The 25048-nt window shown below is 38.7% G+C and overlaps 2 protein-coding genes across 6 annotated transcripts; one reads left to right on the forward strand and one right to left on the reverse strand.

Annotated features, from left to right (window-relative positions):
- Positions 1–68: 68 nt before the first annotated feature.
- acsl1a (acyl-CoA synthetase long chain family member 1a) lies at positions 69–19602 on the forward strand. Of its 5 annotated transcripts, none has more exons than XM_033992146.2 (21): positions 69–175; positions 9814–10022; positions 10549–10663; positions 10736–10800; positions 11359–11460; positions 11601–11700; positions 11766–11941; positions 12389–12421; positions 12497–12548; positions 12622–12695; positions 13571–13648; positions 14439–14573; positions 14651–14785; positions 14867–14962; positions 15052–15124; positions 16737–16825; positions 17173–17289; positions 17976–18119; positions 18198–18299; positions 18693–18764; positions 18838–19602. In XM_033992146.2, the coding sequence occupies exons 2-21, from the start codon at positions 9828–9830 to the stop codon at positions 18976–18978; spliced, it is 2094 nt and encodes a 697-aa protein (XP_033848037.1). In that variant the 5' UTR covers positions 69–175; positions 9814–9827; the 3' UTR covers positions 18979–19602. The 5 variants fall into 5 exon arrangements, with proteins under 5 accessions (XP_033848037.1, XP_033820610.1, XP_055079497.1 ...); XM_033964719.2 differs by having other exon boundaries at positions 168–463; XM_055223522.1 differs by lacking the exons at positions 69–175; positions 13571–13648 and adding exons at positions 208–463; positions 13439–13516 and having other exon boundaries at positions 18838–19513.
- Positions 19603–19792: 190 nt separating this feature from the next.
- On the reverse strand, positions 19793–24700 carry primpol (primase and polymerase (DNA-directed)). The gene is made up of 14 exons (XM_033966162.2): positions 24366–24700; positions 23899–24080; positions 23736–23827; positions 23506–23644; positions 22586–22733; positions 22457–22508; positions 22245–22387; positions 22005–22167; positions 21838–21926; positions 21057–21146; positions 20611–20719; positions 20460–20536; positions 20338–20384; positions 19793–20261 (listed from the first exon to the last, which is right to left on the reverse strand). The coding sequence occupies exons 2-14, from the start codon at positions 24070–24072 to the stop codon at positions 20022–20024; spliced, it is 1563 nt and encodes a 520-aa protein (XP_033822053.1). The 5' UTR covers positions 24073–24080; positions 24366–24700; the 3' UTR covers positions 19793–20021.
- Positions 24701–25048: the final 348 nt, after the last annotated feature.

The following is a 25048-nucleotide window of genomic DNA, read 5'->3' on the forward strand; positions in this document are numbered from 1 at the left end:
AACCATCAGTGTCATGTGTTAACCAATCAAAAGACGGCTCTCAACATTCAGGCATGACAGTTACGCGAGGCCAGTTGCGATAGGTTGAGAGCATTCGTTCTTAAAAACAAAGCCCGCTGTCGTTTCTTCGAGGGAAGGTTAGGTTTGATCTTTTTCTCCACGCCCCTGCACACAGGTTAGTAACATGTGTCTTGAAATGTTCAGTGCAGTTCCTGTGGTAGAGCGCTGCGCAGCGCCTGCTCACACCCCCTTTCGCTTCTGTTTTCTGTCTAAATAGATTGTGCCAAACCACAATTTGCAGCGGTTTACGTTTGCCTGCTTACGCTGCCGTTACGTGTCTTTTTACATAAAGACTCAAGATTTCTGGCTTACTTGAGGCATCGGATTGAACATCGCTGTACGGTACAGGAAGCTGCGCTGAGAATAAGAGCTTCATATATAGACACGTATTATGCAGTATGGAGTAAGTAGCCTACTTTGTTTGCAAACTTTGGGGTGTTCAGTCTTTGAGGTGAGCAGACTCTCCACTGGCTGACTCACAGACTGCATTCATCTTGGGTTTCGTGGGTACGTGGATACTCAAACGATGCTTGTTATCAGACGTGGCATCTCCGCCATAACTTTGCTCCTCACGCTCTTCTGTAACGCGCTCTAGTTCCTCTATGCGCTCTACTTCCACTGTAGTAACCCCTCTGCACAAAACGGCTGTTGGTCTGGAAGACTTCGGGTTGGTTGCTTAAAGAAAATAGACCTGTGCTTGGATGATTTATAAAGACGAGAATATTCCAGTGGATATCTTTAGTCCAAGCCTACAGGTGGTGGTCACAGCAGCTGGAGGCGGTGTAGGCTAAGCTGCAGAAGAAACCTGAATGACTGGTGTTTGAGATAAGTTGGAGGTGATTTATCTTCAGTGGGAGTGAGGCTGCAGGATGCGTGCCAGACACCTGTGGAATGTGGAGCAGTACTGTTTCCATGGTAATTGTAGTTTGTTTGAATCTCTTAAGCCGCACTATTTGAACAGCAGAGACTCTGGCTGATAACCCTGTATATGTGCACTATTAAACTATGTGGGCAGTATATACTCAATTTAACAAGTATGAATACTATAAAAATCCCATAAATATGACCAAATATGACCTTTCTTGAATAGTTTTTGAGAAATCTTGAATTTAACAGCAAATTATATTCTATTGGATAAGTGTTTTGAGTTTTTTTTAAATCATTGTTGTATCAAAATTGGTATGGAGCGTCAAACCTTTTCCTTACTAATGAAATGGAGTTTGGCACTATGGTATCGTGACAACACTATTAAATATTGTGTTTTGACCTTCAGCGCAGGACGAGCAGCTTTTTTTTACACTAAACAAAAGGGCTCTTTGTGTGCCATTATTTGGAACTGGAGCACCTCCCTGTCACCGCTTTGTGGTAGTAGTAGTTATTTGAGACCACTAGTTTCATTATATTTGCCTGTCTGACACGTTGCCTTTGGGGCAGAAACCGGAAAACAGGGCTGGGTTTTTTTTTGTTCTGTTATAATTTCACTGACTGAATTTGAGGCTGTCATGTGAGAGAGCAGTAATGAAGGGATGTGGCTTAACAAATTTGGCCTTTGCATGGGACATCAACAGAAGAAGCATTTAGGCCAGTGTTTCTCAAACTGTGGTACATGCAAAATCAATCAATATGGGCTTTTTATGGCTGATGGTGATACAGATTGCTTAGAATACAGAGCAACCAATAGCTGATAAGCTCTGTGAATGTTTGTGGGCAAACTTAGATTATTTTCCCCCAATTAAATTCACTACAAAGTCCCCCCAAGCCCTTTTTTTTTACCACAAGCCTTTAAGTGAGCTGTGTAGTCATGTTTTGTGCCGCTATCTCTTCGTACTAAAGTGTTAATATAAAGTTTTGTGTGTACTTTTTAGGCAGCAGACTGGCTAAATCAAAATATTGGACTATGGAGGAGATGTAAGGCCGATAGCCGATGTGCCGATGTGCAGAAAAGCCAAAATATCAGCCCGATATATAGGGATATATATTGGTCTATCTGTAGTTTTAGTGCACAGATCAACAGTCAGAATAGACACTGTTACGGTTCATAGACAAAAGCCAGTCACAATCAGTATAAACGTAACTTCTGTCCTTTTTGTTGGTGGAGTTGGTAACCGTTTGTCCATAGTTTCATTTCTCAACACTATATTCTGTACAGTCGTGAGGTAAAAGAACTAGTGTATTTTTTTTTAAAAAGAGTGATACCTGAACCACTGTTTGATCAACTGAACTGTTTACTCTTTAAGATTTGTTTCCATGGTAAATAATTGCAGTGCTGACATTTGAGCTCACCGTCTCAGTGCAACACTTTTCTTCACAAAGTTCATTTTTTGGGTAGAGAACTGTGTGTTATTTACAGGAGTGAAGGTCTTGTGATGCATGCGGTTGTGGCCATAGTCATCAATGCGGGTGTGACCTATGTTCCATTTATCACAAATCCCATCCTCCCTCTTCCCCTGTATATGTCTGTAGTGACCGTGTGACCAGCCGTGTCCTATTTCAACAGTGTGTCACCAATAGGGATGTCAAGATGATTGGGTTATTCTAAAATCGTGATTAGATTATCAATAAGGGCTAAAAAAAATATGAAAAGTGAGAATTTTAGAAGTGAAATTAAGTCATTTGGAGTCAAACTATACTATACTATACATTTGGATTGACAGTAGCATAGAGTGTTTCTCCACTGATCTGAAGGCTGGCGGTTCGAATCCCACTCTTGACATAAACATCATTGATTGAGAGGTCAGATTCCAGCTCCCACTGATGAATGCTGTCATTGTGTCCTTGGGCAAGACATTTAACCAACTTCACCCCCAGTTTCTGTTGTGATTCAGTGATTTATGAAAGTCTAGGACTCATTATAGAAAAAAAACTAACTACCGTATTTTCCAGACTGTAAATCGCTCTGCAGTATAAGTCAAAAAATGCATAATAATGAAGAAAAAAAGGTGGTTGTCAGTGTGACTGTAACGAAGTTTTGAAATTATATGCTCAGATACTCCACATATAAGTCAGATCTGAGTATAAGTCGCACCCCTGGCCAAACTATGAAAAGAAAAAAAAGTCTGGATAATATGGTACTTAAGTGTTGCATTCTGTTTCTATTTACTGCAGTTTGCATATTGTACTTTAAGAATACCTTTTGAAGGATAATTCTGCTTTATGTTTTGGTTTCAATACTTTCATTTATTGTCTATATTTACCCCGTAAATTTCGGATTATAAGCCGCTACTTTTTTTCCACGCTTTGAACCCTGCGGCTTTTACAGCAGTGCGGCTTATATATGGAATTTTACTGGATAACGGCCCCTGGGGGGCGCTCTCTAGCTGTAAACGTAAAAGTGAGACAGACGTGGGGAAAGATTCTGCTCTGAAGAATTCACTAGTTTTGATTTTGAACGATCATTTTGCGCATCATGAAATGGATATGATGCAGTTTTTAAGATAAAGAAACAGAAAGGAAACAGAGCAGGGGTCGGCCTTTAACACGCACGCAAAGAGCCATTTGGACCCACTTTCCACATAAAATAAAACACTGGGAGCCGCAAATACTTTTTGACATCTAAAATGAAGATAACACTGTATAATAACAATAATGTAACGGAATAATGTAGGTTTTACTTTCACGGACAAGCCTTCTACACGTGGCAGATAAATATGGCAAAAACAACTTAAGTGCATTAAAAAAATACAACTCACCAAACCGCTGCATCATGCATCGCGCTGATTATGTGATTATGTCTACTCTACTCCGCAGTTTCTTTAAAAAAACAACAACAAAAAAACTCGTAGCGTATCGTTTAATCCCAGGTGCTTATTCTCCATGTGCCAAAGCAGTTTTGAAGGTTTCATTGCCTTATTTGCTTTTCCCGTATGTTACGCAGAGCGGACTCTGTGCGTGAGTCACCTGTAGCGACAAACCCAGATTTTAAGTAGGCATTGTCTGTTAAATTTATCTTTCTTTTTCTTGGAGGTCGTAGTCTCTTCTTCTGGCTCCTCAGTTGTCCTTTTCCCCTTTGTTAAAAAGATCTCCAAAGACTTTTGTTTTGGCTCATTTTCACTCGCTTGTGGCTCTACTTTAATGCGTCGTGTCTGATGTGTTATACGTGATACGTCACCGCGGAGACAAGAGCAGATAATATACTTGCTACTACATCAAATAGATTTCTGTGGCGATTTCCAGCAGGATTTTCATGATACATCTACGGACGAGCTTATTAGTGTGTCATTAGGGACGGGCCAAAGTTGCTCCTGACCCCTGTGCGCACAATGTCTGAAAATCAGGGCTCTTTACGCAGGACTGAGCTGTGTCTGTGTCAGTTCCCAAGCCACGCAGAGCCGCAGTATGAGGCGGAAAGAGGCGCATGCGGCTCCGGAGCCGCGAGTTGCCGACCCCTGAAATAGAGCCACTGCACGTAAGCTCGACATCAATGAATCCAACTTGGTCAATGTAAAAAGACGACAAAAGTTTTCAGAGGAAATAAAAGCAGATTTTCCGTGTTGGTGCAGCTTTATTTTCTAAACCTGCAGATGTGTTCATCCCGTGTTGTTGTCGTGTTGGTGCCAATTTTCAGGCACAGTTTAAAAAAAAGCGTGTCGGTGCACCGTCTTTCTGTGTAAATATCTCATGTTACAATATGAAAACCTGCGGCTTTTATTCAGGTGCGGCTTATATATGTACAAAATTGATTTTCTCTTCAAATTTAGCTGGTGCGGCTTATATCAAGGTGCGCTCTGTAGTCCGAAATTTACGGTACTTCAACAATAGATTGCATTTCAAAACGTGTTATTGTGACAGGCCTAGGTGTCAGTAATTGTGAATAATTGTGGTGTTTGTCGTCATAATTTTATATCATGACATGCCCAGTCTCACGAATGGAAAGAACTGCTGCCTGGTTTATTTGCGTAAGGCTTGGATGGACATGCACGTTATTTGCAAATATAAAAGATCACTCACTGGGGTCTCAGTCTAAACTGGCAAACCTCGTTGTGGAATGTTTTGGATTTTTGTGCTCTTAAATGTTTCCAGATGTGTTCAAATGGGTTCGCAATTAAAATGCATTACACATCAATCCACAATATCAGTTTATATCATTGTTTGGTTACTATTCAGCGCTGACGAGGGGTTCAATAGTGTATCAATAGTGTAGGAAATACTAATGGGTTTGAACACATTTACAGAGGCAGTCAATAGAGCTCTACAGTTACAGTTGAACACAAGCAAGGCCGACTCTGGATCACTGTGGCATAACATAGCGGGTTGTGACTTGCCCAAATTCCCCTTCATATGAATGCAAGACCATGTATTTTGGGATTGCGTGTGTTCATCTATATCTCAAAGCTGTATGCAAAACTTGTGGTTGTAGGGTTAAAGGATAGTAAAGACAGCTAATGGATTTACATAAACACAAATCATGTTTTGCATTAGGTTACACACGCTGCTTTACACAACTTTAAGGTTTAGATTAGGTTTTTCTGTTCAAATTTGTTGTTGTAGCCCTAGTTTATTCATTGATTTATGTGAGCTGTTGCTGTAATGGCCTGGCCCAGTTTTTCCTTTTTCCACAGGCTTGGGACAGATCCTGAGGTATGTGATTCTTAGATTTCAGTGATGTCACACAAACATATCATGACTTGTTGGTGGTAATATTTTGAGTCCCAGTACTATCAGTGGCTCAAACCTGTTTTCCCAAATATTTTTTAGTAAACAAGACTTCAGTTACTATCTGGCAGTTGCATATACAAATAAGAAAATAACACTGGAAAAATAATCAGCAGAAAACCACTATAAAGTTATGTTTTTTTAAATTTGTTACACGTGATATACTCTATTAAATGTATATATATTTATTTATATCTTTCCATAGAAACTGAGATCAACTTTGGGAAAAGTAATTGCGTAATTTTGCTATACGATAAGTATTAAATCTGCTTATCAGTCAGTATATGTATATATACTGACTGATATATATATATTTTGGGGGGTCAGTATTTATCGTGTTTACTTTTTCTTTGTACTAGTGGGATATTTTTGGTATTTTTTGGTATATTTTTTTGCAATATAATGAGATTTGAGCTTGAATAAATAGCTTCGATGACTCATTGCAGATACATGGGGGGGGGGGGATAATTCTGGTTTATGGTTTAGTTTCAGTATTATTGTTTATCTTCTATATTTACTTGAATATATCGCTCTTCAAATTTGTTATTGTGACAGGCCTAACTATAAAATCAATATATACGAAATGATAAATTTCACTAAAGACAACACAAATAAACACATGCAAGATGCCATGGTAAGATAAAGAAAGTACTATTATTTTTTTTATGGAAGTGTCATTGTATTACTAAAAAAGGAGCATTTTTATCTTCATTATGGTATCGGTATCTTTAGTATTAAAATGAAGTTTGAAATTGTAGTATCGTGACACTACAATTGAAATAGAAGAAGTTAGATTACCAGGCCGACAAAACCACATGTACAACTTCCTGTGGTGGGTCTTATCTGCAAGGGCCAAAACGTGCAGTAGTGTGTTCAAATGTGCAGTAGTGTGTTCAAATGTGTAGTAGTGTTCAAACGTGTGGTAGTGCTCTAATGCGTGGTTGTGCTCTGTTCTGTGTCAAATGAACCAGCTGCCCTCTTTCCTCTTCTGTGTTTTTTTTATTTTTTTTATTTGGGTGGTGGGGTGACGGAGGGCGGCCTTGTCATTGGCCTGACACGCTCACAGGCCAAGTATGGAGAGTGATGGCGGTAGTGGGGTCACACGAGTGGTGACTCTGGAACAAGACCACAAATAACACTCATATTTAAGTATAGGTTTTTCTAAATGTTTTTATTTATTTTTATTACTTTCTAGGTTCATATAAAACATAGACAATCACATTAGAGCACTCATATTATGCTTTTTTCTGATCTATGTTATAATGTTTCCTCATCTCAAACATCCCTGGAGTTGTGTTTTGTTTCATTCACACATGTTTAACACACAAACCCTGCATATTTAGGCATTTAGGAGTTCTTCTCCTCAACAGAAAACACTCTGTTCCACCTTATGATGTCATCATGTGGTAATACAGGAAGTGCTCCACTGTGTTTTTAAACTCCACACACCTTCACTAGAATTTGGATGATTTCAGCTGTGAGATTACCAATCTGCTGAACAAACGGTAAAAGGAGCTGTTAACTACCACTACCACTACATGACATCACAAGGTGGAACAGAACATTTTGAGCTTTGGAGATGTACATAGACTAATAATAAAGGGTTACTCAAACATGTCTGAATGAAACAAAACACAAACACAAAACACTTAAAGCTCACAGGTCAAACTCTCTCATGAAATACTTCTTTTTAAAGACAATCTCTCTCTTCTTCTTAAATTTATGTTATTCTTCTGTATTAAAATCTGTATTATCATGTATCAGTTCATATATCAGTGTGCTCTAAAATTATAGCATCCTTGGAGTTGTTTATGTAGTGCACATTGCCAGGCCTATCATCATAACACATTTTGAAGCATGATATATCACTACAGAGGAATCTCAACAAAAAAGACAAAATACAGATAAGACAATACACAAATACATAGGCAAAGTACAATAAAACGCCAAGATATCCTGTCTAGCTAGTATTAAATTCCAGGGGGAAGAGGTGGGTTTTCAGTGTTCTCTTAAACTCCGTTAAACATTATTTCCCTCATGATGTTGGGACTGGTTGTCTGGTTATATTTTAAATGAAACAAAACAAGAATGTAACATCTTGTGAGTCAGATTAACTTTGATAAGGTCTCTGCAAATGCACTGCAAAATACACACATGTATTTCAATATTTGCATTGCTTTTTGGCTTGTGTTACCTGGCTCTCACGCGCCACTGTTTCTGTTTGAAAAAGGGGTGTGGTTTTGCTATTCATAGTGGTGAGAAACTCTGAGGTCTATTAGAGGACGAAGTGTGTGTGTCTCTCCTAATAGCAACTGCAGTGGCAAAGGGCCCATACAGATCAGTATACAGTCTGCTCTTAAGGACCGGTACTTTTTCTTTCTGGATCACTAAAACACTGTGAGTAAATGTGACAGTATGCTTTAAAAAATCCCTATATGCGTCACTGTGAAGGTGAGAGAGGTGGTTGGGAAATGTTGGGAGACTGTCTAATAAGGAAACTTACATTATTAAGTAGGGGAAAGGTTAATTTCTGCTTTAACTTTTTTATATGCAGTGTTTGTTACAGTTATCTAGTTGTCTAGGTAATACCACTTGTGTTTAAGCTTGATAATGTACAGAAGTTAGTGTCATATAGGGCTGCACTAAATCTTATGAGAAAAAATACAATATCTTTAAGTATCACAGTATTTTAGTGTACATATTGGCCAAACGTTTCAGTTTTCAGCCTTAATTTACTCACCAGTGTTATTATAAATTAAAACCCATCTGAGACTACACCAAGAACAAAACAAATAGTTTCTTGCCATATGGATTTTCCCAGTGCTATACTGAAGGTGCCCTGTGGGGCAGCATGTGTATACTTTCTCCCAGTGGGCAGCAGGCCAGTCAGTCATGTGCTCAACGTTAATAATAGAAGTAGGTGAGATGTCAATTGTCATGGCTGTTCATAAACTAAACATGACCAGTATAGAGGTCAAAGCAGGTAAGCATGTTTATCTCATGTTCTTGCTGAAGGAGACTAATGCAATAGTTACAGAAGTACAAAGTAAACAAACTGACCACCATAGTAAATTGCTCTGATGAAGTTGGAGTAAGTATAAGTAAACTAAGTTTCTTAGTTTACTTGTATTTACTCCCACCCCCAATTCATCCTTAATATTAAACCATATGGTATGGCTGCTGCCATTATTAGTTTAGTTATTTAAATGCATCATATGTCACAATTATTCAATCTCTGATACAGCATAAGATATATACAGTGTGTAAAGTGTGTTTATCTGTGTTTATTTTTTATCTACACGATTATTATGTCTAGTAGGCTGAATGACACTGTTAATCACTGCTGTGTAGATTTGCTGTACTGTTCCAGTGACATACAGTTCAGGGGGGTGGAGTGATTATCCTCATATCTGTATGTTGTACATTAATACTATCTAAATGTATGAATACATATGCTGTGATCAACAGCACGCTACATTAAAATGTCATTGATTTCAATGAGTAATTATGTTTTTCAGAGTCCAGCACTTGTGCGTTGTGTGTACTGTAGTGTAGATCTGTGCTACAGCTGTGGGCTGTGCGCACAGCCCAGTGAACTCATTTATATGGCATGTTCTGACCAGGAAACCTCATTTCCTTCCGTTCCAGTGTCTCAGACGAGCACGTGGTCAGTGATTGAGTCCGTATGTCTCACCCCGTCTCCTACTGTAGACTCTTTACTGTGACCTTGTTTCCATCAACACAGCTGTTCAGCACCACTATCTTCCTTTTATTTACGCAGCGTACACCTGAAACACTATAAATAGTGGCCCACAGAGAAACGACTGCAAAAGGAAAATGTGCCTGGAGCAGCAAATAAAACGATAAGAAAGATAACTAAAAGGTGCCAAATAAGTGACTGATCAACTGGACAAACTGTTCACATTTTTATGAACTCAACACCTCCAGGAACATCAACATAGATCTGGATACTACATGGTAGATAACAGTGTGCTTCTCTATGGTTGGGGCTGTGGTTTGTCTCCCTCCTCTGCTACTGTGCTGTTCTACATACCTTCTACAATTCTGATTTTTGTAACAGACTTGTCTTTTTCCACACAGGGTAATTTGGGAACATGCAGGCTCAGGAAGTCCTGAGACAGCTGCGAATTCCTGAGTTTGATGACGTCCGGCAGTACATGCGAGCTCTTCCTACTAATGCTTTGATGGGCGTAGGTGCTTTCGCTGCCATCACTACGTACTGGTTTGCCACACGACCAAGAGCCCTGATGCCACCCTGTGACCTCTCACTCCAGTCAGTAGAGCTGCCTGTATGTATACCTTTGTCCTCTCCTGAAATATCGACATGTCTGTATTGTCTTAGTGGTTGGTGACAAGGCATATAGATCACTCTTACTAATGTTAAAAGAAGACAAAATTAACATTTTTGGATCAGTATTGCAGGACCTACCTCAGTTGTTTAACTGAGATCAAACACTGTGCAGGAAGGTTAAAAAAATACTTTCCAGAAACAGAATTACAAATATTTTGGCAACAAAATGCGGGTGTTGAAGTTTACAACAGAGACAGTTAACATTGAACCTACTGGATGTAGAGAACTTTCTTGGACTTGATTAAAATGTGGGTAAATTGTAGATTGGAATGTTGCCAGACTCAACAAATGTTTATAAGGTATATAAGGAAAGGGCCAAAGTCTGGAGTCGGTTTTCAAAGTCATACTCAAAGTTTAAGGCCAATAGGTTTAAAGAAATTCTAGTGAACTTTCTGACCCCACCATGCCATCGCTGCATAGTGACATGTGTATGTAGAATGAACCCCTGTTATTTTTGGCTGTAGGGTGAAGAACGTGCCAGAAGGTCAACTCTAACCACTGACAATGAGTACCTGACGCACTATTACAGTGATGCCTGTACAATGTATGAGGTCTTTCACAGGGGAATGCGAGTCTCAAGTGAGTAACTTATACAATGTTCTGCAATTATTTTCTTTTTGTCTGAGTTTAACTATATATCTATTTTTAAAGATGATGGACCGTGTCTTGGATCAAGAAAACCTAATCAGCCCTATGAGTGGCAGTCCTATTCTGAGGTACACATGAACTAAAAAAAACTTAATATCTCTTCCAAAATAGGCCTACTAGAGAACCAAAGTAAAAAAAAAAAACATGAATCCTTACTGTGAGTGGGCTGTGAGTGGGCTGTGAGTGGGCTCGCCTCTCCACAGATCTGATGTCATTTGATGTCACCGCCTGCTTTTCTCCATGGGGGTAGATAAGTTCAATGCCATACTTTAGAACATTCCAGGCAAAGCAATAACATCTCCATGGAGACGGGTAACAGACCCTCCATTAAAAGTGCAGAGTGCCCCTTAAAGAAAACACTTTAAAAAATCTGCTGGGCGACCCTGATACCAGCGCTGATACTAGCGTGTCTAAATGTGAAACTCAAACATGGTGATTGGCGTCCGCTTTTAAATCCATTGTTGTTTTGTTATTGGTATTTGGTCTTCAGATGTCCAGGGTGTTAATCAGTTTCTAAATAAAGTCCAACTGATCCTGGATTCAGACCAGCCAAGAGCATTCCATAAATGCACTGTATGAAAAATAAAATAATTCTTACCTCTTTCCTTTCCATTGTGACTCTTCAGATATCTACCAAAGCAGAGGGCATTGGCTCTGCACTTCTTCACAAAGGACACTCACAAACTGGAGACAAGTTCATTGGGATCTTTTCTCAGAACAGACCAGAGGTAATAATAATAATACATATAATCTTAACTTAAGGCACACATTTTTATTTTATACCCAGGGTGTCCTAATTAAATGTACTGTTTAGTGAGGTATATGTTGGTGTGATAACAGATGTGTTTGTGTGTGTTTTGGTTTTCAGTGGACCATTGCAGAATTGGCCTGTTACACGTACTCCCTTGTGGCTGTGCCCCTGTATGACACTCTTGGTAGAGAAGCCATTGACTATGTTTTGCAGCAAGGTATTTGTCCTGATGAAGTGTTTGCTGTTGGCTCTTAGTGATGCTAACACTGTGTTTTTTTTCAGCATCTATTTCTACAGTGATCTGTGATGTAGCTGATAAAGTCAAAATGCTCCTGGAGAATGGCAGTATGAAAGGGGGGACAGTGAAGACTGTTGTGCTGATTGAGGCATTTGATGATGATTTGGTCAAACAGGGAACAGAGGCTGGCATCGACATTAAAAGCTTCAAAGATTTTGAGGTAATATCTATTGATTGATTTTAACAAGTATTGTAGTTCTATGTTTTATATATCCTAATGAGCTCTGTAAACATTTGCCAACTTAGTTTCCTCTGCTGTATGTACTTTACACAAACTCATTGGCATACTGGAGTGGCCTCTAGAGCTGTCACCTCACAGCGAGAAGGTCCTGGGTTCAATTCCCAGTATTTTAGACATGCACATTAGGCTAAATCCTCCTTAACAAGTCAGCTCATGTGGCCCACTGCTCCTGACAGGGATTGAACAATGTTTTATTTTCTAAAGGTATCAATATAGTATATCTTCCCCTGGTACTTCTGTCCCATTTAAATATACTGTTATTTATTTATTTGTTTATCTTTACCTGAAAACTTTGTACCAGTAAAGCCACAAATAACGACACATGTTATGTGCATACTCACTCACCACTGGATCATGTTGTTTCAGGCCTTAGGACATGCCAATCACCAAACTCCACAGGTGAGAATCTACAACTAAATCTCTTTATTGCACTGTTTTATTATAGTATTGGTGCTGATGTGTTGATGTTTGCAGCCCCCCAAATCAGATGACCTGGCACTGATCTGCTTTACATCTGGAACCACAGGTGAAGTTATAGACGGTTTCTATCAAATAATAAAGTGCTTTATTTTATTAAAAGATTTTGCTATTATTTTTAGGGAACCCAAAAGGTGCTATGTTAACTCATGGAAATGTTATCTCCAACACGGCAGCGTTTATCAAAATTACACAGGTAAACAAATGCTTGCATCTGTGATAATGTGATACAAATGTAATATTTATTAATGTTCTCATCTGCCCAATCTACATTCTACATTCTTCTAGTTTTTGTCTTTAGTGTCATTAGAGAGCAAGTTCACCAACCCAGGAGTCAGTGAACCCTGCTCTGACCAGTTCTTACTGACATTGTGTCTTTGAGCAAGACACCCATTTTGCTGATTGTGAATGCAGTGTGGTGGTAGCAGGGGCAGATGGTGCAGATCGGCAGCCTCACTTCTGCCAGTCTACCCCAGGCAACTGTGGCTCCCCAGGCAACATTTAATATCTTACCACCACAGAATGCAATGAATGAATGACCACAGTGTAGCACTTTGAGAGGCTTGTTAACTTTGTGAAACACAACTCTAAATAATAGTTGTAATGTTTATTGCAAACCACTCAGCTTCTTTAACAAGTAAGAATAATAATTATTACATTACACTAATAATATTCTTTACAGGTTTACTAAAGCCTCTCAAAGCTCTACACTGTAGTTGAGGCTGCTAATCTCCAACCACCACCAATGCACCGCCGTGCGCACACCACTTTTATGCTACATATTGCAGCTGAAATGTCTTGCCTAAGGACACAACAACAGTCCAAGCGGGAATCAATCCTCTGACCTTCGGGTTGGGGGACCACTGCTCTAACACTTGAGGCGACAGTGGTTCAGTGGTTAATCTTGACTTCTCTCACTGCTTTATGCACAATGGTCAGGGCACACTCAAGGCCAGCAATAAAGAAGTGCTGATCTCGTATCTCCCTCTGGCGCATATGTTTGAGAGAGTCGTGGAGGTACAGTGTGCGTGCAGGTCTGCCATTCTGCATGTGTTTTGTGTGTTTTTGCAGGTACATTGCACGCTGAGTGTCAATGATGTTCATGTGTCCTATCTGCCTCTAGCTCACATGTTTGAGAGGGTGGTACAGGTATGTGCATGTTGTTTGTGTTTTCTGTTTTTTTAAATTAACTGGTGATTTTTGTAATATTTAATTTAAACATACTTTTCAACTGGGATTGGATATTGCTAATGTCTGTGTGATATTTTGTACATTTACAGTACATATATTTAAGAATATGTGAAAACCTATAAAAAAAATGAATCGCAAAAACATATCTATATTTTGAAAAATTGCCAAAATTTTTTTATTTTGTTTTGTTACCATATATATATATATATATATATATATATATATATAATGAATGACAATAATGTGTAGTGTTTTATCAAGAAGGAAAGGAGTAATATTTTGATAGCAGTAAAATACACTTGGCTCTTGAAAATACAGGGTGTCCATTAAGTCTCTTTACAATAGGAAAAAAAAAAAAAAAAAGCATTACAAAGGCAGTTGATAAGATATCAGAATCAGACTTTGTTCTTTTGTACTCGGTGGTTTCCAGCTTCATTTAATACACCTTTATATGTGCACCATTAGTCGCACAAAGCACAGCAAGACGCTACTCGGTTTCTTGCCATGTTCACTGTAGCAGAGTCTCATCAAAACTTCTATAGCCACTGAGTACAATCGAACAAATCTAATTAATATATGTTATCAGCTGCCTTTAGAGAGACTTTATGGACAGCCTGTATTGCTGTTACTATACTAAGTAAACTGCAAGCCTCCAATGAGACTTATCATTATTTGAAGAGTTTATTTGCAAAAACAGATAATGATAATAATAGCTGATTGGTTGATAAATTATATGACTTTTTTCTAGTCTGTTGTCCTCATCCACGGAGGTCGTATCGGATACTTTCAGGGAGATATTAGGCTTTTAATGGACGATTTGAAAACCCTTCAGCCGACTGTCTTTCCTGTTGTGCCCCGCCTTTTAAACCGCATGTTCGATAAGGTAAAACAAATGTCATATTTTCTTTGTGTAATAAAATTTGCCATAAACTTTCAATTCAATGTTCCTAATTTCCACAGATATTCAGTCAGGCAAACACACCAATGAAACGGTGGCTTCTAGACTTTGCTTTCAGAAGGAAGGAAGCAGAACTGCGCAATGGTGTGGTCAGACAAGATAGTCTATGGGACAAACTGATCTTTAAAAAAGTTCAGGTGGGTACATTTTGTCCAAAAAAAAGGTTTATGTTAGCATATTTATACAGATTAGAATTCTAAATTTTGTTTTTTGTTCAGGCAAGTCTGGGAGGCCGAGTGAGGATGATGATCACCGGAGCAGCACCAGTGTCACCAGTCATCCTGACATTTCTACGAGCTGCTTTGGGGTGTCAGGTCAGTCCGTTAAAAATTGTTAACTTAAAAACATTGGGAAGAAAAGCAAAAAAGTTCATTTCAATAATGCTAATCCTGCTCTATTATAGTTTTATGAAGGCTATGGACAGACTGAATGCACAGCCGGTTGTTCAATGTCGATGCCTGGAGACTGGAGCGCAGGTAAATGTCAGTTTGATAATGATTTTACACAGGATGCCCTTCCCAAATCATAAGAGAACCCGCTTCAATAATCTGAGCTCTGGGGGCGAGTGTGTGTTCACTTATCCGAAGGTTGGCGGTCCAAATCCCGCTCTCGACATAAACATCATTGGTTGAGCGGTAAAATCCACTGACCCTCAGGTTGGTTGTGCGATTGCAGCTCCCATAAATGAATGCTGCTGTTGTGTCCTTGGGCAAGACGGTTAACCCCCCCACACTCCCAGTGTCTGAATGTGTGTGCGCGAATGGGTGAGTGGTTCCTTGATGTAAAGCTCTTTGAAAGACTTGAAGGTAGAAAAGCACTATATCAAAATTGGACCATTTACCTGCTCAACTGCTTTGTGAGCTGTTACTTGTCGTATTAGTTATACTGTTACTTCATTTAATTATTGTCTTGACTGTTTATAATACCAAGCAGGTAGAAGCAAAAGTAAACGATTGTACATCTGACAGACGACTTTAATTATAGCTGATGACATGTAAGGGCCTGTTCTTGGTTCATTATCTATACTCATGCATGTTTGAGCAATTCTGTGTTGTCCTGCATTTGATTTGGAGTGGTCGAAATCATTCTGTCTTCACCCACTTCTCTGAATATTTAGAAAAATCACAAGTAGTACACTCTGAATTTTACATGTAGGGTTCAAAATGTCACATAAAAATGGAACAGAAATGACAATCTGCAATTAAGAGGTGGGGGCAGCAGTAGTCCTGTGTTTTTGTTTTAGGTCCATATTGCAGTTTTCGGTTAACACAAAAAATAAAATGAATAATAATATGTATGTTAAGCTATATAGTTTAATACTATATATCTGAAAAGATATAATATTATCTTCTTAAAACTTTAAAGGACTTTTGCACCATTTACAGTTTACAGGTGATAGATTTGAAACCTGTCACTGTTTTCTCTATGGAAAAGTGGGTTGGCCATCACTGTCAGAAGAGAACAGCTCTGTATGAAATGTATTTATAAGGGATGACTTCAAAAAGAGCCAGAATATCTCACCTGCTTGTTAATCATTGATACTGGAACATTTAATACCAGATCACATGACTACATAAGACTAAGGACGAGCCGGGAAAGGTGCTTTTAGCTGTTTTACTTCACAAAAATGGAACACTCTCCAAGGAAAAGCAAAACTGGACACGTTGGTGACACAATCTCAATTTAATAATTTGGTAACAAACTTCTATACACACACCTGCAGCTGTTTTAAATGTTTTTCTATGGACTTGTATACTTGTTTGTTTTTGTTTGTTTTTCTATTTGTATTGTATTTTAAATAGGGCGTCCATGAAAAAGAGCTCAAATGCTCATTTGGTTCCCCTGTATAAATAAAGATTAAGAAAGAAAATTATCAGAAATTATCAACAGAAACAAATCTGTGAACATGGGTATTTACTTAATGGTTAATAAAAGTGAAATAATTATAACTTTTTAATTGGTCACCGTCCATCTGTGATTGAGAAAGTCAACTGCCCAATCAGATCACTTCTTCACTGTCTCCACCATTATTTTGTGTTATTTTTTCTTCTTCTTCTTCTTCTTCTTCTTCTTCTTCTTCTTCTTCAGGACACGTTGGGCCTCCTCTTCCATGCAACATTGTGAAACTGGTGGATGTAGCAGAAATGAATTACCTGTCAGCCAATGGGGAAGGAGAGGTGAGTTAAAAATTAAGGGTTCACTTGTAGAATTCAGTATTTTAATAAAGGAAAATGGAGAGATATCATCTTCATATAAATTATCAGATCAATTTTATGTATTTAAGTAGAATATAATTTTGAAATATTTTTAATTGGACCTCTGTCATAATTACAAAGCCAAAAATGTCTTGTATTCACTTAAACTTAATTTACTCAACAACAAAACTATGAATTTGCGTCCTTGTGGCTTGCAGTGTAGTGATTTGGCCACAAGATGGGGTTATTAGGACATGTTAAACAATTGTCACCAGTTCTATTCCTGTTGAGATGAAAAATGTTGTTTTATAATGATTTTATTGCTCTAGGTGTGTGTGAAAGGACCAAATGTGTTCAAGGGCTACCTAAAGGACCCGGAAAAAACGGCAGAAGCGATTGACCAGGACGGGTGGCTGCACACAGGGGATATTGGCAAATGGCTTCCTGTAAGTACATACACTTACATTACATTACTTTTACTTGACTTTGTAATTCACTTCCTTATAATTTACTTTATTTTATACTTTATTTTATTTTATTGTATTTTTTATTATTATGTTTTTACTTTTGGTGAGTGACTCTGAAACAAACAACTCACTCAGAGTGCCTTAAAACGAAAAAGGACATGTAACATACAATAAACAAATATTTACAGCACAAGACACAGAAAACAGTCCAACATAGACACACATAATGGAACAATTACACACAAAACAGTAGAGACAATCACACAGACACACATAGGTACAGGACAGGAGGCCAGTAGGGGGCAGCGAGAGCAGGCGTTGTCATTGTTCACAGGTCTGGTTTTCAATGAGTTTTAACTGTATTTTGAAAGTGGGATAGGTGTTTGCATTTCTGATGATGATTTCTTTATTTTTGGTTAATATTTTTTTCAATAATTTGCATAATTTCTAGGGTATAAACCCCCCAAAAAGGATTAGACTGGAGTAATGCTTATATATTGCCTTTCCTATTAAATCTAATTATTGTACAGGATACTGAATCACAAATTATTAGCAAAAGACAATTATACAGCTCTCAATTTTGCATGTAATTTTGATAATGGTTGTGGATGTGAGGTTCCATTCTTCTTACTTCTCTCTCGTGTTTAACTTTTGTTTTTTTACAGAATGGTACTTTGAAAATTATTGACCGGAAGAAACATATTTTTAAGCTGGCTCAAGGAGAATATATTGCTCCAGAGAAAATTGAAACCGTTTATAATCGTTGTGATCCAGTTGCACAAATATTTGTACATGGTGACAGTTTGCAGGTTAGATTTTTATTTTAATATTACTTTTGAAGATTCTGGGTAGTTCCGACACACTTATCTTGCCTGTTTATCTTCCAGGCTTGTCTAGTTGGGATAGTTGTCCCGGACCCTGACTATTTGCCTCTATGGGTCAAGAAAAAGGGAATTGAGGGGTCTTACTCTGAACTTTGCAGCAACAAGGTAGGTGTATTTTCATCTATAACCAGGCGGAGTAGGGCTCTGAAATCTAGGCCATAACAATCCACCAGGCCTCTTTTCATATGTTCATGTTAGACTATAACTCAGTTGGGGGTCACAACATGATTTCAAGACATAGCTTAAAAATAATGAAACTTTTCTTTAATTAAAACCATTAAATGAAATTGCTAATGGTACTATAACTATTCAGATAAACTATATTAAATCAGATTTTTTTACATGTTTTGCCATTTTAAATTAATGTCACTATAGTTTGTGGCAGGGTTATCCTGGGGGTCCTGTCCTGAATCGTTTGGAAACCCCTCTAACAGTGTGTGTAAAAAAACAAAACATCATGTTGTTTGGTTTCATATTGAGCAGTACGTTATTTTTCAGGAGGTGAAAAAGGCCATTCTGGAGGATATCCTGAGATTGGGAAAAGAGGCTGGACTCAAGTCTTTTGAACAGGTGATTGTTTTGTAAGTTTATACCACTGCCTCCTCGTTGGTGCTTCCTATCACCACTGTCCTTCTCCTTGTAGGTGCGAGACATCACCCTCCATCCCGAGCTGTTCTCGGTGCAGAACGGTCTCCTCACACCGACATTAAAGGCTAAGAGAGCTGAACTACGCAGTCACTTCAGAGACCAGATTGATGCAATGTATGCCAGCATTAAAATGTAGATATGGACCTCATCAATGCTGTAAAATCACTTTTACCATTTCAGGGCTTTATTATGTGAGCAGATGTACTAAGATAGAATATGTATTTATTTGAAAGTGAAATTTTCCATAGCAGTGGGTACACAAGTATATAAAGTAAATAAATGGTCAAATTATTGGTTATCTATTTATGTACATTTAATAATAATATGTCTGCTAAAATAATCAATTATTTCACAAGATTCCTAAAATACTGAGTGTTTCAGGCTTAAATAAATCCAGATTCAGTACAATCTGGTTAGTCCCTTTATGAAAAACTACAGTATTTGTAGTTAGTTAGTACTAATCAGACTTGTACACAAAGTGCACTTTTTAAAGCTTCCTGAAATGATTCTCCCAGAAAGTTGAATTTGTACTGTAAGAAAAACCTAACAGATAAATCTGCCACATGCAAATAATCATATCAATTTTTGACTTTAAACACATTTCAAAATATTTCAACAGGATATGCAGCTTTTGCAGTTAATGATTTCCAAATACCACTATGAAACATGTCATTTGGCTTGTTAGTTTCCTTAATAAAAGCATTTGTAAAAAAAAAAAAAAATTTAAATAAAATACGTATGACTTTCCTGGTTGTTACTGAAAGTTCTAGTTGTCTTCTTGATCTTAAGACTAGACAGGGTAAATTTTAATGGCGTCATTTGACACTTTGGGTATTGCTTTACCACTGGGACTTTACACCATATTTATAACTACAGTAATATTAATATTATTTTTGTGTATATTGTGGTGTTTTGAATCATTAATTTTACAAAACAGCAGTTGTTAGACACACCAAATGATGTTACCACGGTGGATGGTTGTTTTATAGATAAGATACAAACACATTGTATAATATTCAGGCAAATTCAAAAATATAGATATAACACAATTCTAATTACATTTTTAAACTGTACATTCTTCATCAAAGTCTTCTGTACACAAATATTACATTATACAACACTTAAAAACAATATACTGTCAAATTTGTGCATTCGTTTTTGGATAATACTCCCCCTTTATTAGGAGTCATACTCATCCATACATTTCAAAAGTAGCTCATCTGGAAGCTCCTGGTTTTGTTCAAAGGCATCTAGACTCTCCAGAAAGTCCTGGTCATCCTGTATATTGTCCCAGCTGTCTGCAGAGGTCTTCTCCGGCAGCTCTGTAGCTGTCTGGGGCAACGGTGGCTGTTTAGTTGGTCCCTGGCTCAGTTCAATATTGCCACTGTCATCCATCAGGTACAACTGGTCTTCCTCATCCTGATAAACGGGTAAAGAAATAGTTTGAGTCACCATCACTGCGCGTTCGGAGGTGTATTGTTAAAAAGGAACATACCAGTTCAATGAGATAACTTATGCATATGTCCTGTGGCAGTGGGTAACCTGTAAATATCACAAAGAAGTACCTTCATAGTAACATACTTAAAACTAAATTTTATGTATTGAAAGCAGACATACTTGAAGATCTGAAGTTCTTGCAGTCAGGATCATGGCATTTCTGATACCACACTTCCTCTCTGAGATCCACAATAATCCTATGGGTGAATATAACACACATTCAGAAAGGTGAGGCTCACAGGTAAACACCCATAACATCAACAGTACATACAAGATGTTGTTGCTTTTGTGAAATCTGGCCACATTTTCACACCAACGGAAGTTGGCAATGTCATAAACAAGCAACTGGTCAGCAGCAAAATAGTGCCATCGTCTGATACCTTTAGATGGGACACAGACCACATGAGTTTGATCAAATGCATAATGTTGGATGTTCCCTATTGAGTAAGTGGATTGTGCTTAGTGTCCTGGAAACATAATAAAAAACACAATTTAGCATGCTTGTTATTCCTTGTTATTGTTATTCGTTTGATATCTATAAAATGCTCCTAATTAACACAAGTAAACGTCTCTTATCTTACAACATCAGTGATTACAATAGTTTTTCTTGTTTAAACTCTTTGAAAACAGGTTCAGTATGGAAAAATTCAGATGTGATGGTGAATCACACGGCCCTAATCCTGATGCCCCCAGTATATAAACATACAGTATACATACATCCTTGGATCCCGTCTTTTTGAACCAAAGATAAAACAAATTGGTCCAGCTCTTGATGAGGCGATGACACGCAGCCAGAAAGTGGAGATGCTGTTGGGAAGATAGTACATACTTTTTGTCATTCAATTTCATAGTATGATACCAGATGTCATGAAGATAGCTTCATGGTATAGACACAACAAAACAAGCATTTAGAGCAGTGGTTCTTAACCTTGTTGGAGGTACTGAACCCCACCAGTTTCATATGCATATTCACCGAACCCTTCTTTATTGAAAAATAAAATATTATTTTTTTCAAATTCAAGACATATGTATGTTTTTATGATGCACAAAAAATGAACCGTGCATTAACATCACTGTGTTCAAAGAACAAAACCAATACAATGCATGAACTCACAAAAATTACATACATACCTTTTTACAAAGACATGACCTTTTTTAATACTACCACACTGAAATTATTTAAATTTTTAACCGGGCAGGTACTTCAATAGGCACATCAAAGGGTGCATTTGTTGAATTGGGACACGGCTAGCGTCTGGAGACGCTTGCAATCCACGAATCATATGAGTCGGGTGCGTGTCTTGACCTCCGCCGAACCCCTGAGCCTGACTCACCGAACCCCTAGGGTTCGATCGAACCCAGGTTAAGAACCACTGATTTAGAGTGAGGCAGCACCGGCTCTCCCACTTGTTGAAATATGGATATAGACAATTTGCTACAAGGAAACAGCATTTGCTAAATGTACTACACAGATTCTACTATTTCCTTGGCACCTTACCTTTCCTAAAACCTGGTGCCTGCTGTATCCTTCCTGTTTTATTGGCCTCAGTTTCTTCTGAGAAGGTAAGAATCTTTTGGCCTGTAAAACTTAAAATTCACAAAATGTTTTTCTTGTTTTGGATATACAGCCATAATTAACTAACTTGTATTCAAAGCTGCAGATACCTCATATTGCAGATTAATGAAGCCAGGAATATTCCCTGTTCCACAGAAACACCCTTCTCATGTTTTGGTGAGAACTTATTGTCATCTGCCAGAATAAAAGCAGCATTTTTACCCACCTTTGACGACTTGTAAAGGCGAAAATTTCTGTTCTTTGTGTAAACACCTGTAAAATATATAACAAGAATATCACAATAAAGCCAACAGCAAATTAATAAAGTTTTTTGTTTTTTTAAAACTTACCAAGATCAACAAAAAGGCAAGCCTCCCCATCCTGTTTTTTAACGAGAAGGAAGCTGAGGTCTTTGCCTTCAGATTTGTGTTTTTTAGTCTTTGGTTCATCAGATATTTTATCAGCAATCATTATTGGATCCTTTTCATGTAAGCTATAAAATATTGCAGGTTAAAATTATATTTTAGGGTAGAAAGTGGTCTCTTCAATGAAACAAGCTAACCTGTTTTTTGGCAATGAAGATATAGGTTCCAAGATTTTATGAACAAATCTGCCTACAAGAATAGTGAACAAAAAAGTAGTAAACCATACATACATATTCATTCATACAATACTATTGAACTGAACATACCAACATGGATGTTGTCTTTGAAGGCTGCGTTTGGGAGGTTAAAGATAAGATGTCGACTGAATTTGTCATCTGTGCTTGAATCCAGATTAAGAACATTATGCACAGAGCAATCAATCCCATATGTCCCCTTCAGCTTCGCACACACATACTGCCAACACAAATGTTAGAGCTATAATCTATAAACAAAATATACGGGGAATAGGATGTGTCCGGGTGGGTGGTGAGTCTCTGCCCCAAGTGGAGGAGTTCAAGTATCTCGGGGTCTTGTTCACGAGTGAGGGAAGGATGGAGCGTGAGATTGACAGGCGGATCGGTGCAGCGTCTGCAGTGATGCGGTCGCTGTATCGGTCCGTTGTGGTAAAGAAGGAGCTGAGCCGGAAGGCGAAGCTCTCGATTTACCGGTCAATCTACGTTCCTACCCTCACCTATGGTCATGAGCTTTGGGTAATGACCGAAAGGACAAGATCGCGGATACAAGCGGCTGAAATGGGCTTCCTCCGCAGAGTGGCCGGGCGCACCCTTAGGGATAGGGTGAGGAGCTCGGTCACACGGGAGGAGCTCGGAGTAGAGCCGCTGCTCCTACACGTTGAGAGGAACCAGCTGAGGTGGCTCGGGCATCTGCTCAGGATGCCTCCTGGACGCCTCCCTAGGGAGGTGTTCTGGGCATGTCCCACCGGGAGGAGGCCCCGGGGAAGACCCAGGACACGCTGGAGGGACTATGTCTCTCGGCTGGCCTGGGAACGCCTTGGGGTCCCACCGGAGGAGCTGGAAGACGTGTCCGGGGTGAGGGAAGTCTGGGAGTCCCTGCTTAGACTGCTGCCCCCGCGACCCGGCCCCGGATAAGCGGAGGAAAATGGATGGATGGATGGATGGATGTGTCACAACAATATTTATTTTATGGTAGTTAAAAAAAGAGGTACCTGAATAAGTAAAGACACCATACGTTGGCCATCGGCCCTGATGTTTGAAGGCTTGTGAAACTCTAGGTCAAAATAGAGCTTACAAACCGCTCCCTCTGGTATCACTTCATAGCAGTGCATCAGTGACTGTGGGTAAGTCCTGTCAATCAGAAAAAAACACAATAATAAACAAGTTAATAAGTCAGCTGGCCTTAAACCCAAACTGAGAGATGGACTGTCCAGATACACACCTGTAGTAATGCCACAGCTCACTGTAACTGGTAACCAGGAACATCCTCTGCCCAAGCGAGTTCTCTTTCTCCAAAGCAAAAACATGTACCGCCTTCAGATCATACACATCGATTACATACATGGGAAAGGCAGGGGGGTTATCTCATGGCCTGATACTGTTACCTCTTTGCAGGTCTTTGCAAAGTGGATGGCCATGCTCTGGCGGGGGAAGAGCTTCCACACAGATGCAGGCTGACAGGGCCATAGACGCGGCTTGTAGCCTGTGGTCAGTGGATTTCTCTCAAAACTCTGGGCGAGCTCCTCCACCTTTTTCAGGCGATCCTCCCACTTCCTCATGGTGAGGCCTTTCAAATATCACAAATGTGAACATTATCATAATAAAAATGCTACAGTCTCAGCCTATAGGTAATATTATTCTGCCTATATGTGTCTTTGTGCATATTCATTCAGGTTAGCACTATTCATGCACACTTATGTAATATAAGTCTTATCTATAACAATCTGCTTTAGGCTTCACACTGAAACTACGAGAGCGTTATAGTGTCACATTATCTCTGCTGTAACTAGCACTGACTGTAAGAAACATTTACACAAAGGCTTCTTATATGATAAACTACTCAAATACTCACAGTAAGTAAGACGTCACAGCGTATGAATAAAGGCGCACAGACGGTCATCTGTTTTTCTTTTTAGCGCTGCTCCTGAAACAGGAAGTTGAAGCGCGCGTGTTTCCTGTTGATCTGAGCTGAATGGGGGCTTATGGAGCTACTGAAAGTGCTGCTGATTCCCAGTACACTATCTCTCTGGAATTACTTTAGTTTTACTATAATGGTCCGTTTTCTAAAAGTATATTTTGTTTCTCTCAATGACCTTCTTTTATTAGTCTGTGAGCTACGGCAGCGTAGAGCTGCCAAACTTGTACTTAAATAAAATCAATATCACGTGATACGTGGTATTATGAAATTACACGATCGTGTCAAAGTTAGTGTAAAAGTTATGTATATACTATTTCAAAGTGACTTGATAATTTCATGTTCATGAAATAAGAAATTATGAAAGAATTACAGCATCAATTGAGGATCTGTCCACTTTTGTGAGATATAGGCTATGATACTGATGTTGGCATGACTTTTCCTATCCGTAGTAGCAGTAGCCTAGTGGTAGTAATAGGAGTAGTTGTAGTAGTAACTGTAGTAGAAGTAGTAGTGCTACTAGGAGTAGGACTACTACTTGTGCATAAAGGTCAAGGTTGCATCACCAATGGTAAAATGAGGCCTACCACTAAACTACCTGTGGTCCTCCACATCCAAGT

The sequence above is a fragment of the Periophthalmus magnuspinnatus genome, chromosome 1 (assembly GCF_009829125.3).
Source record: "Periophthalmus magnuspinnatus isolate fPerMag1 chromosome 1, fPerMag1.2.pri, whole genome shotgun sequence".
Taxonomy (NCBI): domain Eukaryota; kingdom Metazoa; phylum Chordata; class Actinopteri; order Gobiiformes; family Gobiidae; genus Periophthalmus; species Periophthalmus magnuspinnatus.

Bases quoted from the DNA above. Each gene is read 5' to 3' on its own strand.
- acsl1a (XM_033992146.2), top strand. From the start codon at position 9,828: ATGCAGGCTCAGGAAGTCCTGAGACAGCTGCGAATTCCTGAGTTTGAT. The intron at 10,664-10,735 runs GTGAGTAACTTA...CTATTTTTAAAG, and splicing joins CAGGGGAATGCGAGTCTCAA to ATGATGGACCGTGTCTTGGA. The intron at 18,120-18,197 runs GTTAGATTTTTA...TTTATCTTCCAG, and splicing joins TACATGGTGACAGTTTGCAG to GCTTGTCTAGTTGGGATAGT.
- primpol (XM_033966162.2), bottom strand. From the start codon at position 24,072: ATGAGGAAGTGGGAGGATCGCCTGAAAAAGGTGGAGGAGCTCGCCCAG. The intron at 20,720-21,056 runs GTATGTATACTG...TCCCATCTAAAG, and splicing joins AAAAGACGGGATCCAAGGAT to GTATCAGACGATGGCACTAT. The intron at 20,262-20,337 runs GTATGTTCCTTT...CCCGTTTATCAG, and splicing joins TAAGTTATCTCATTGAACTG to GATGAGGAAGACCAGTTGTA.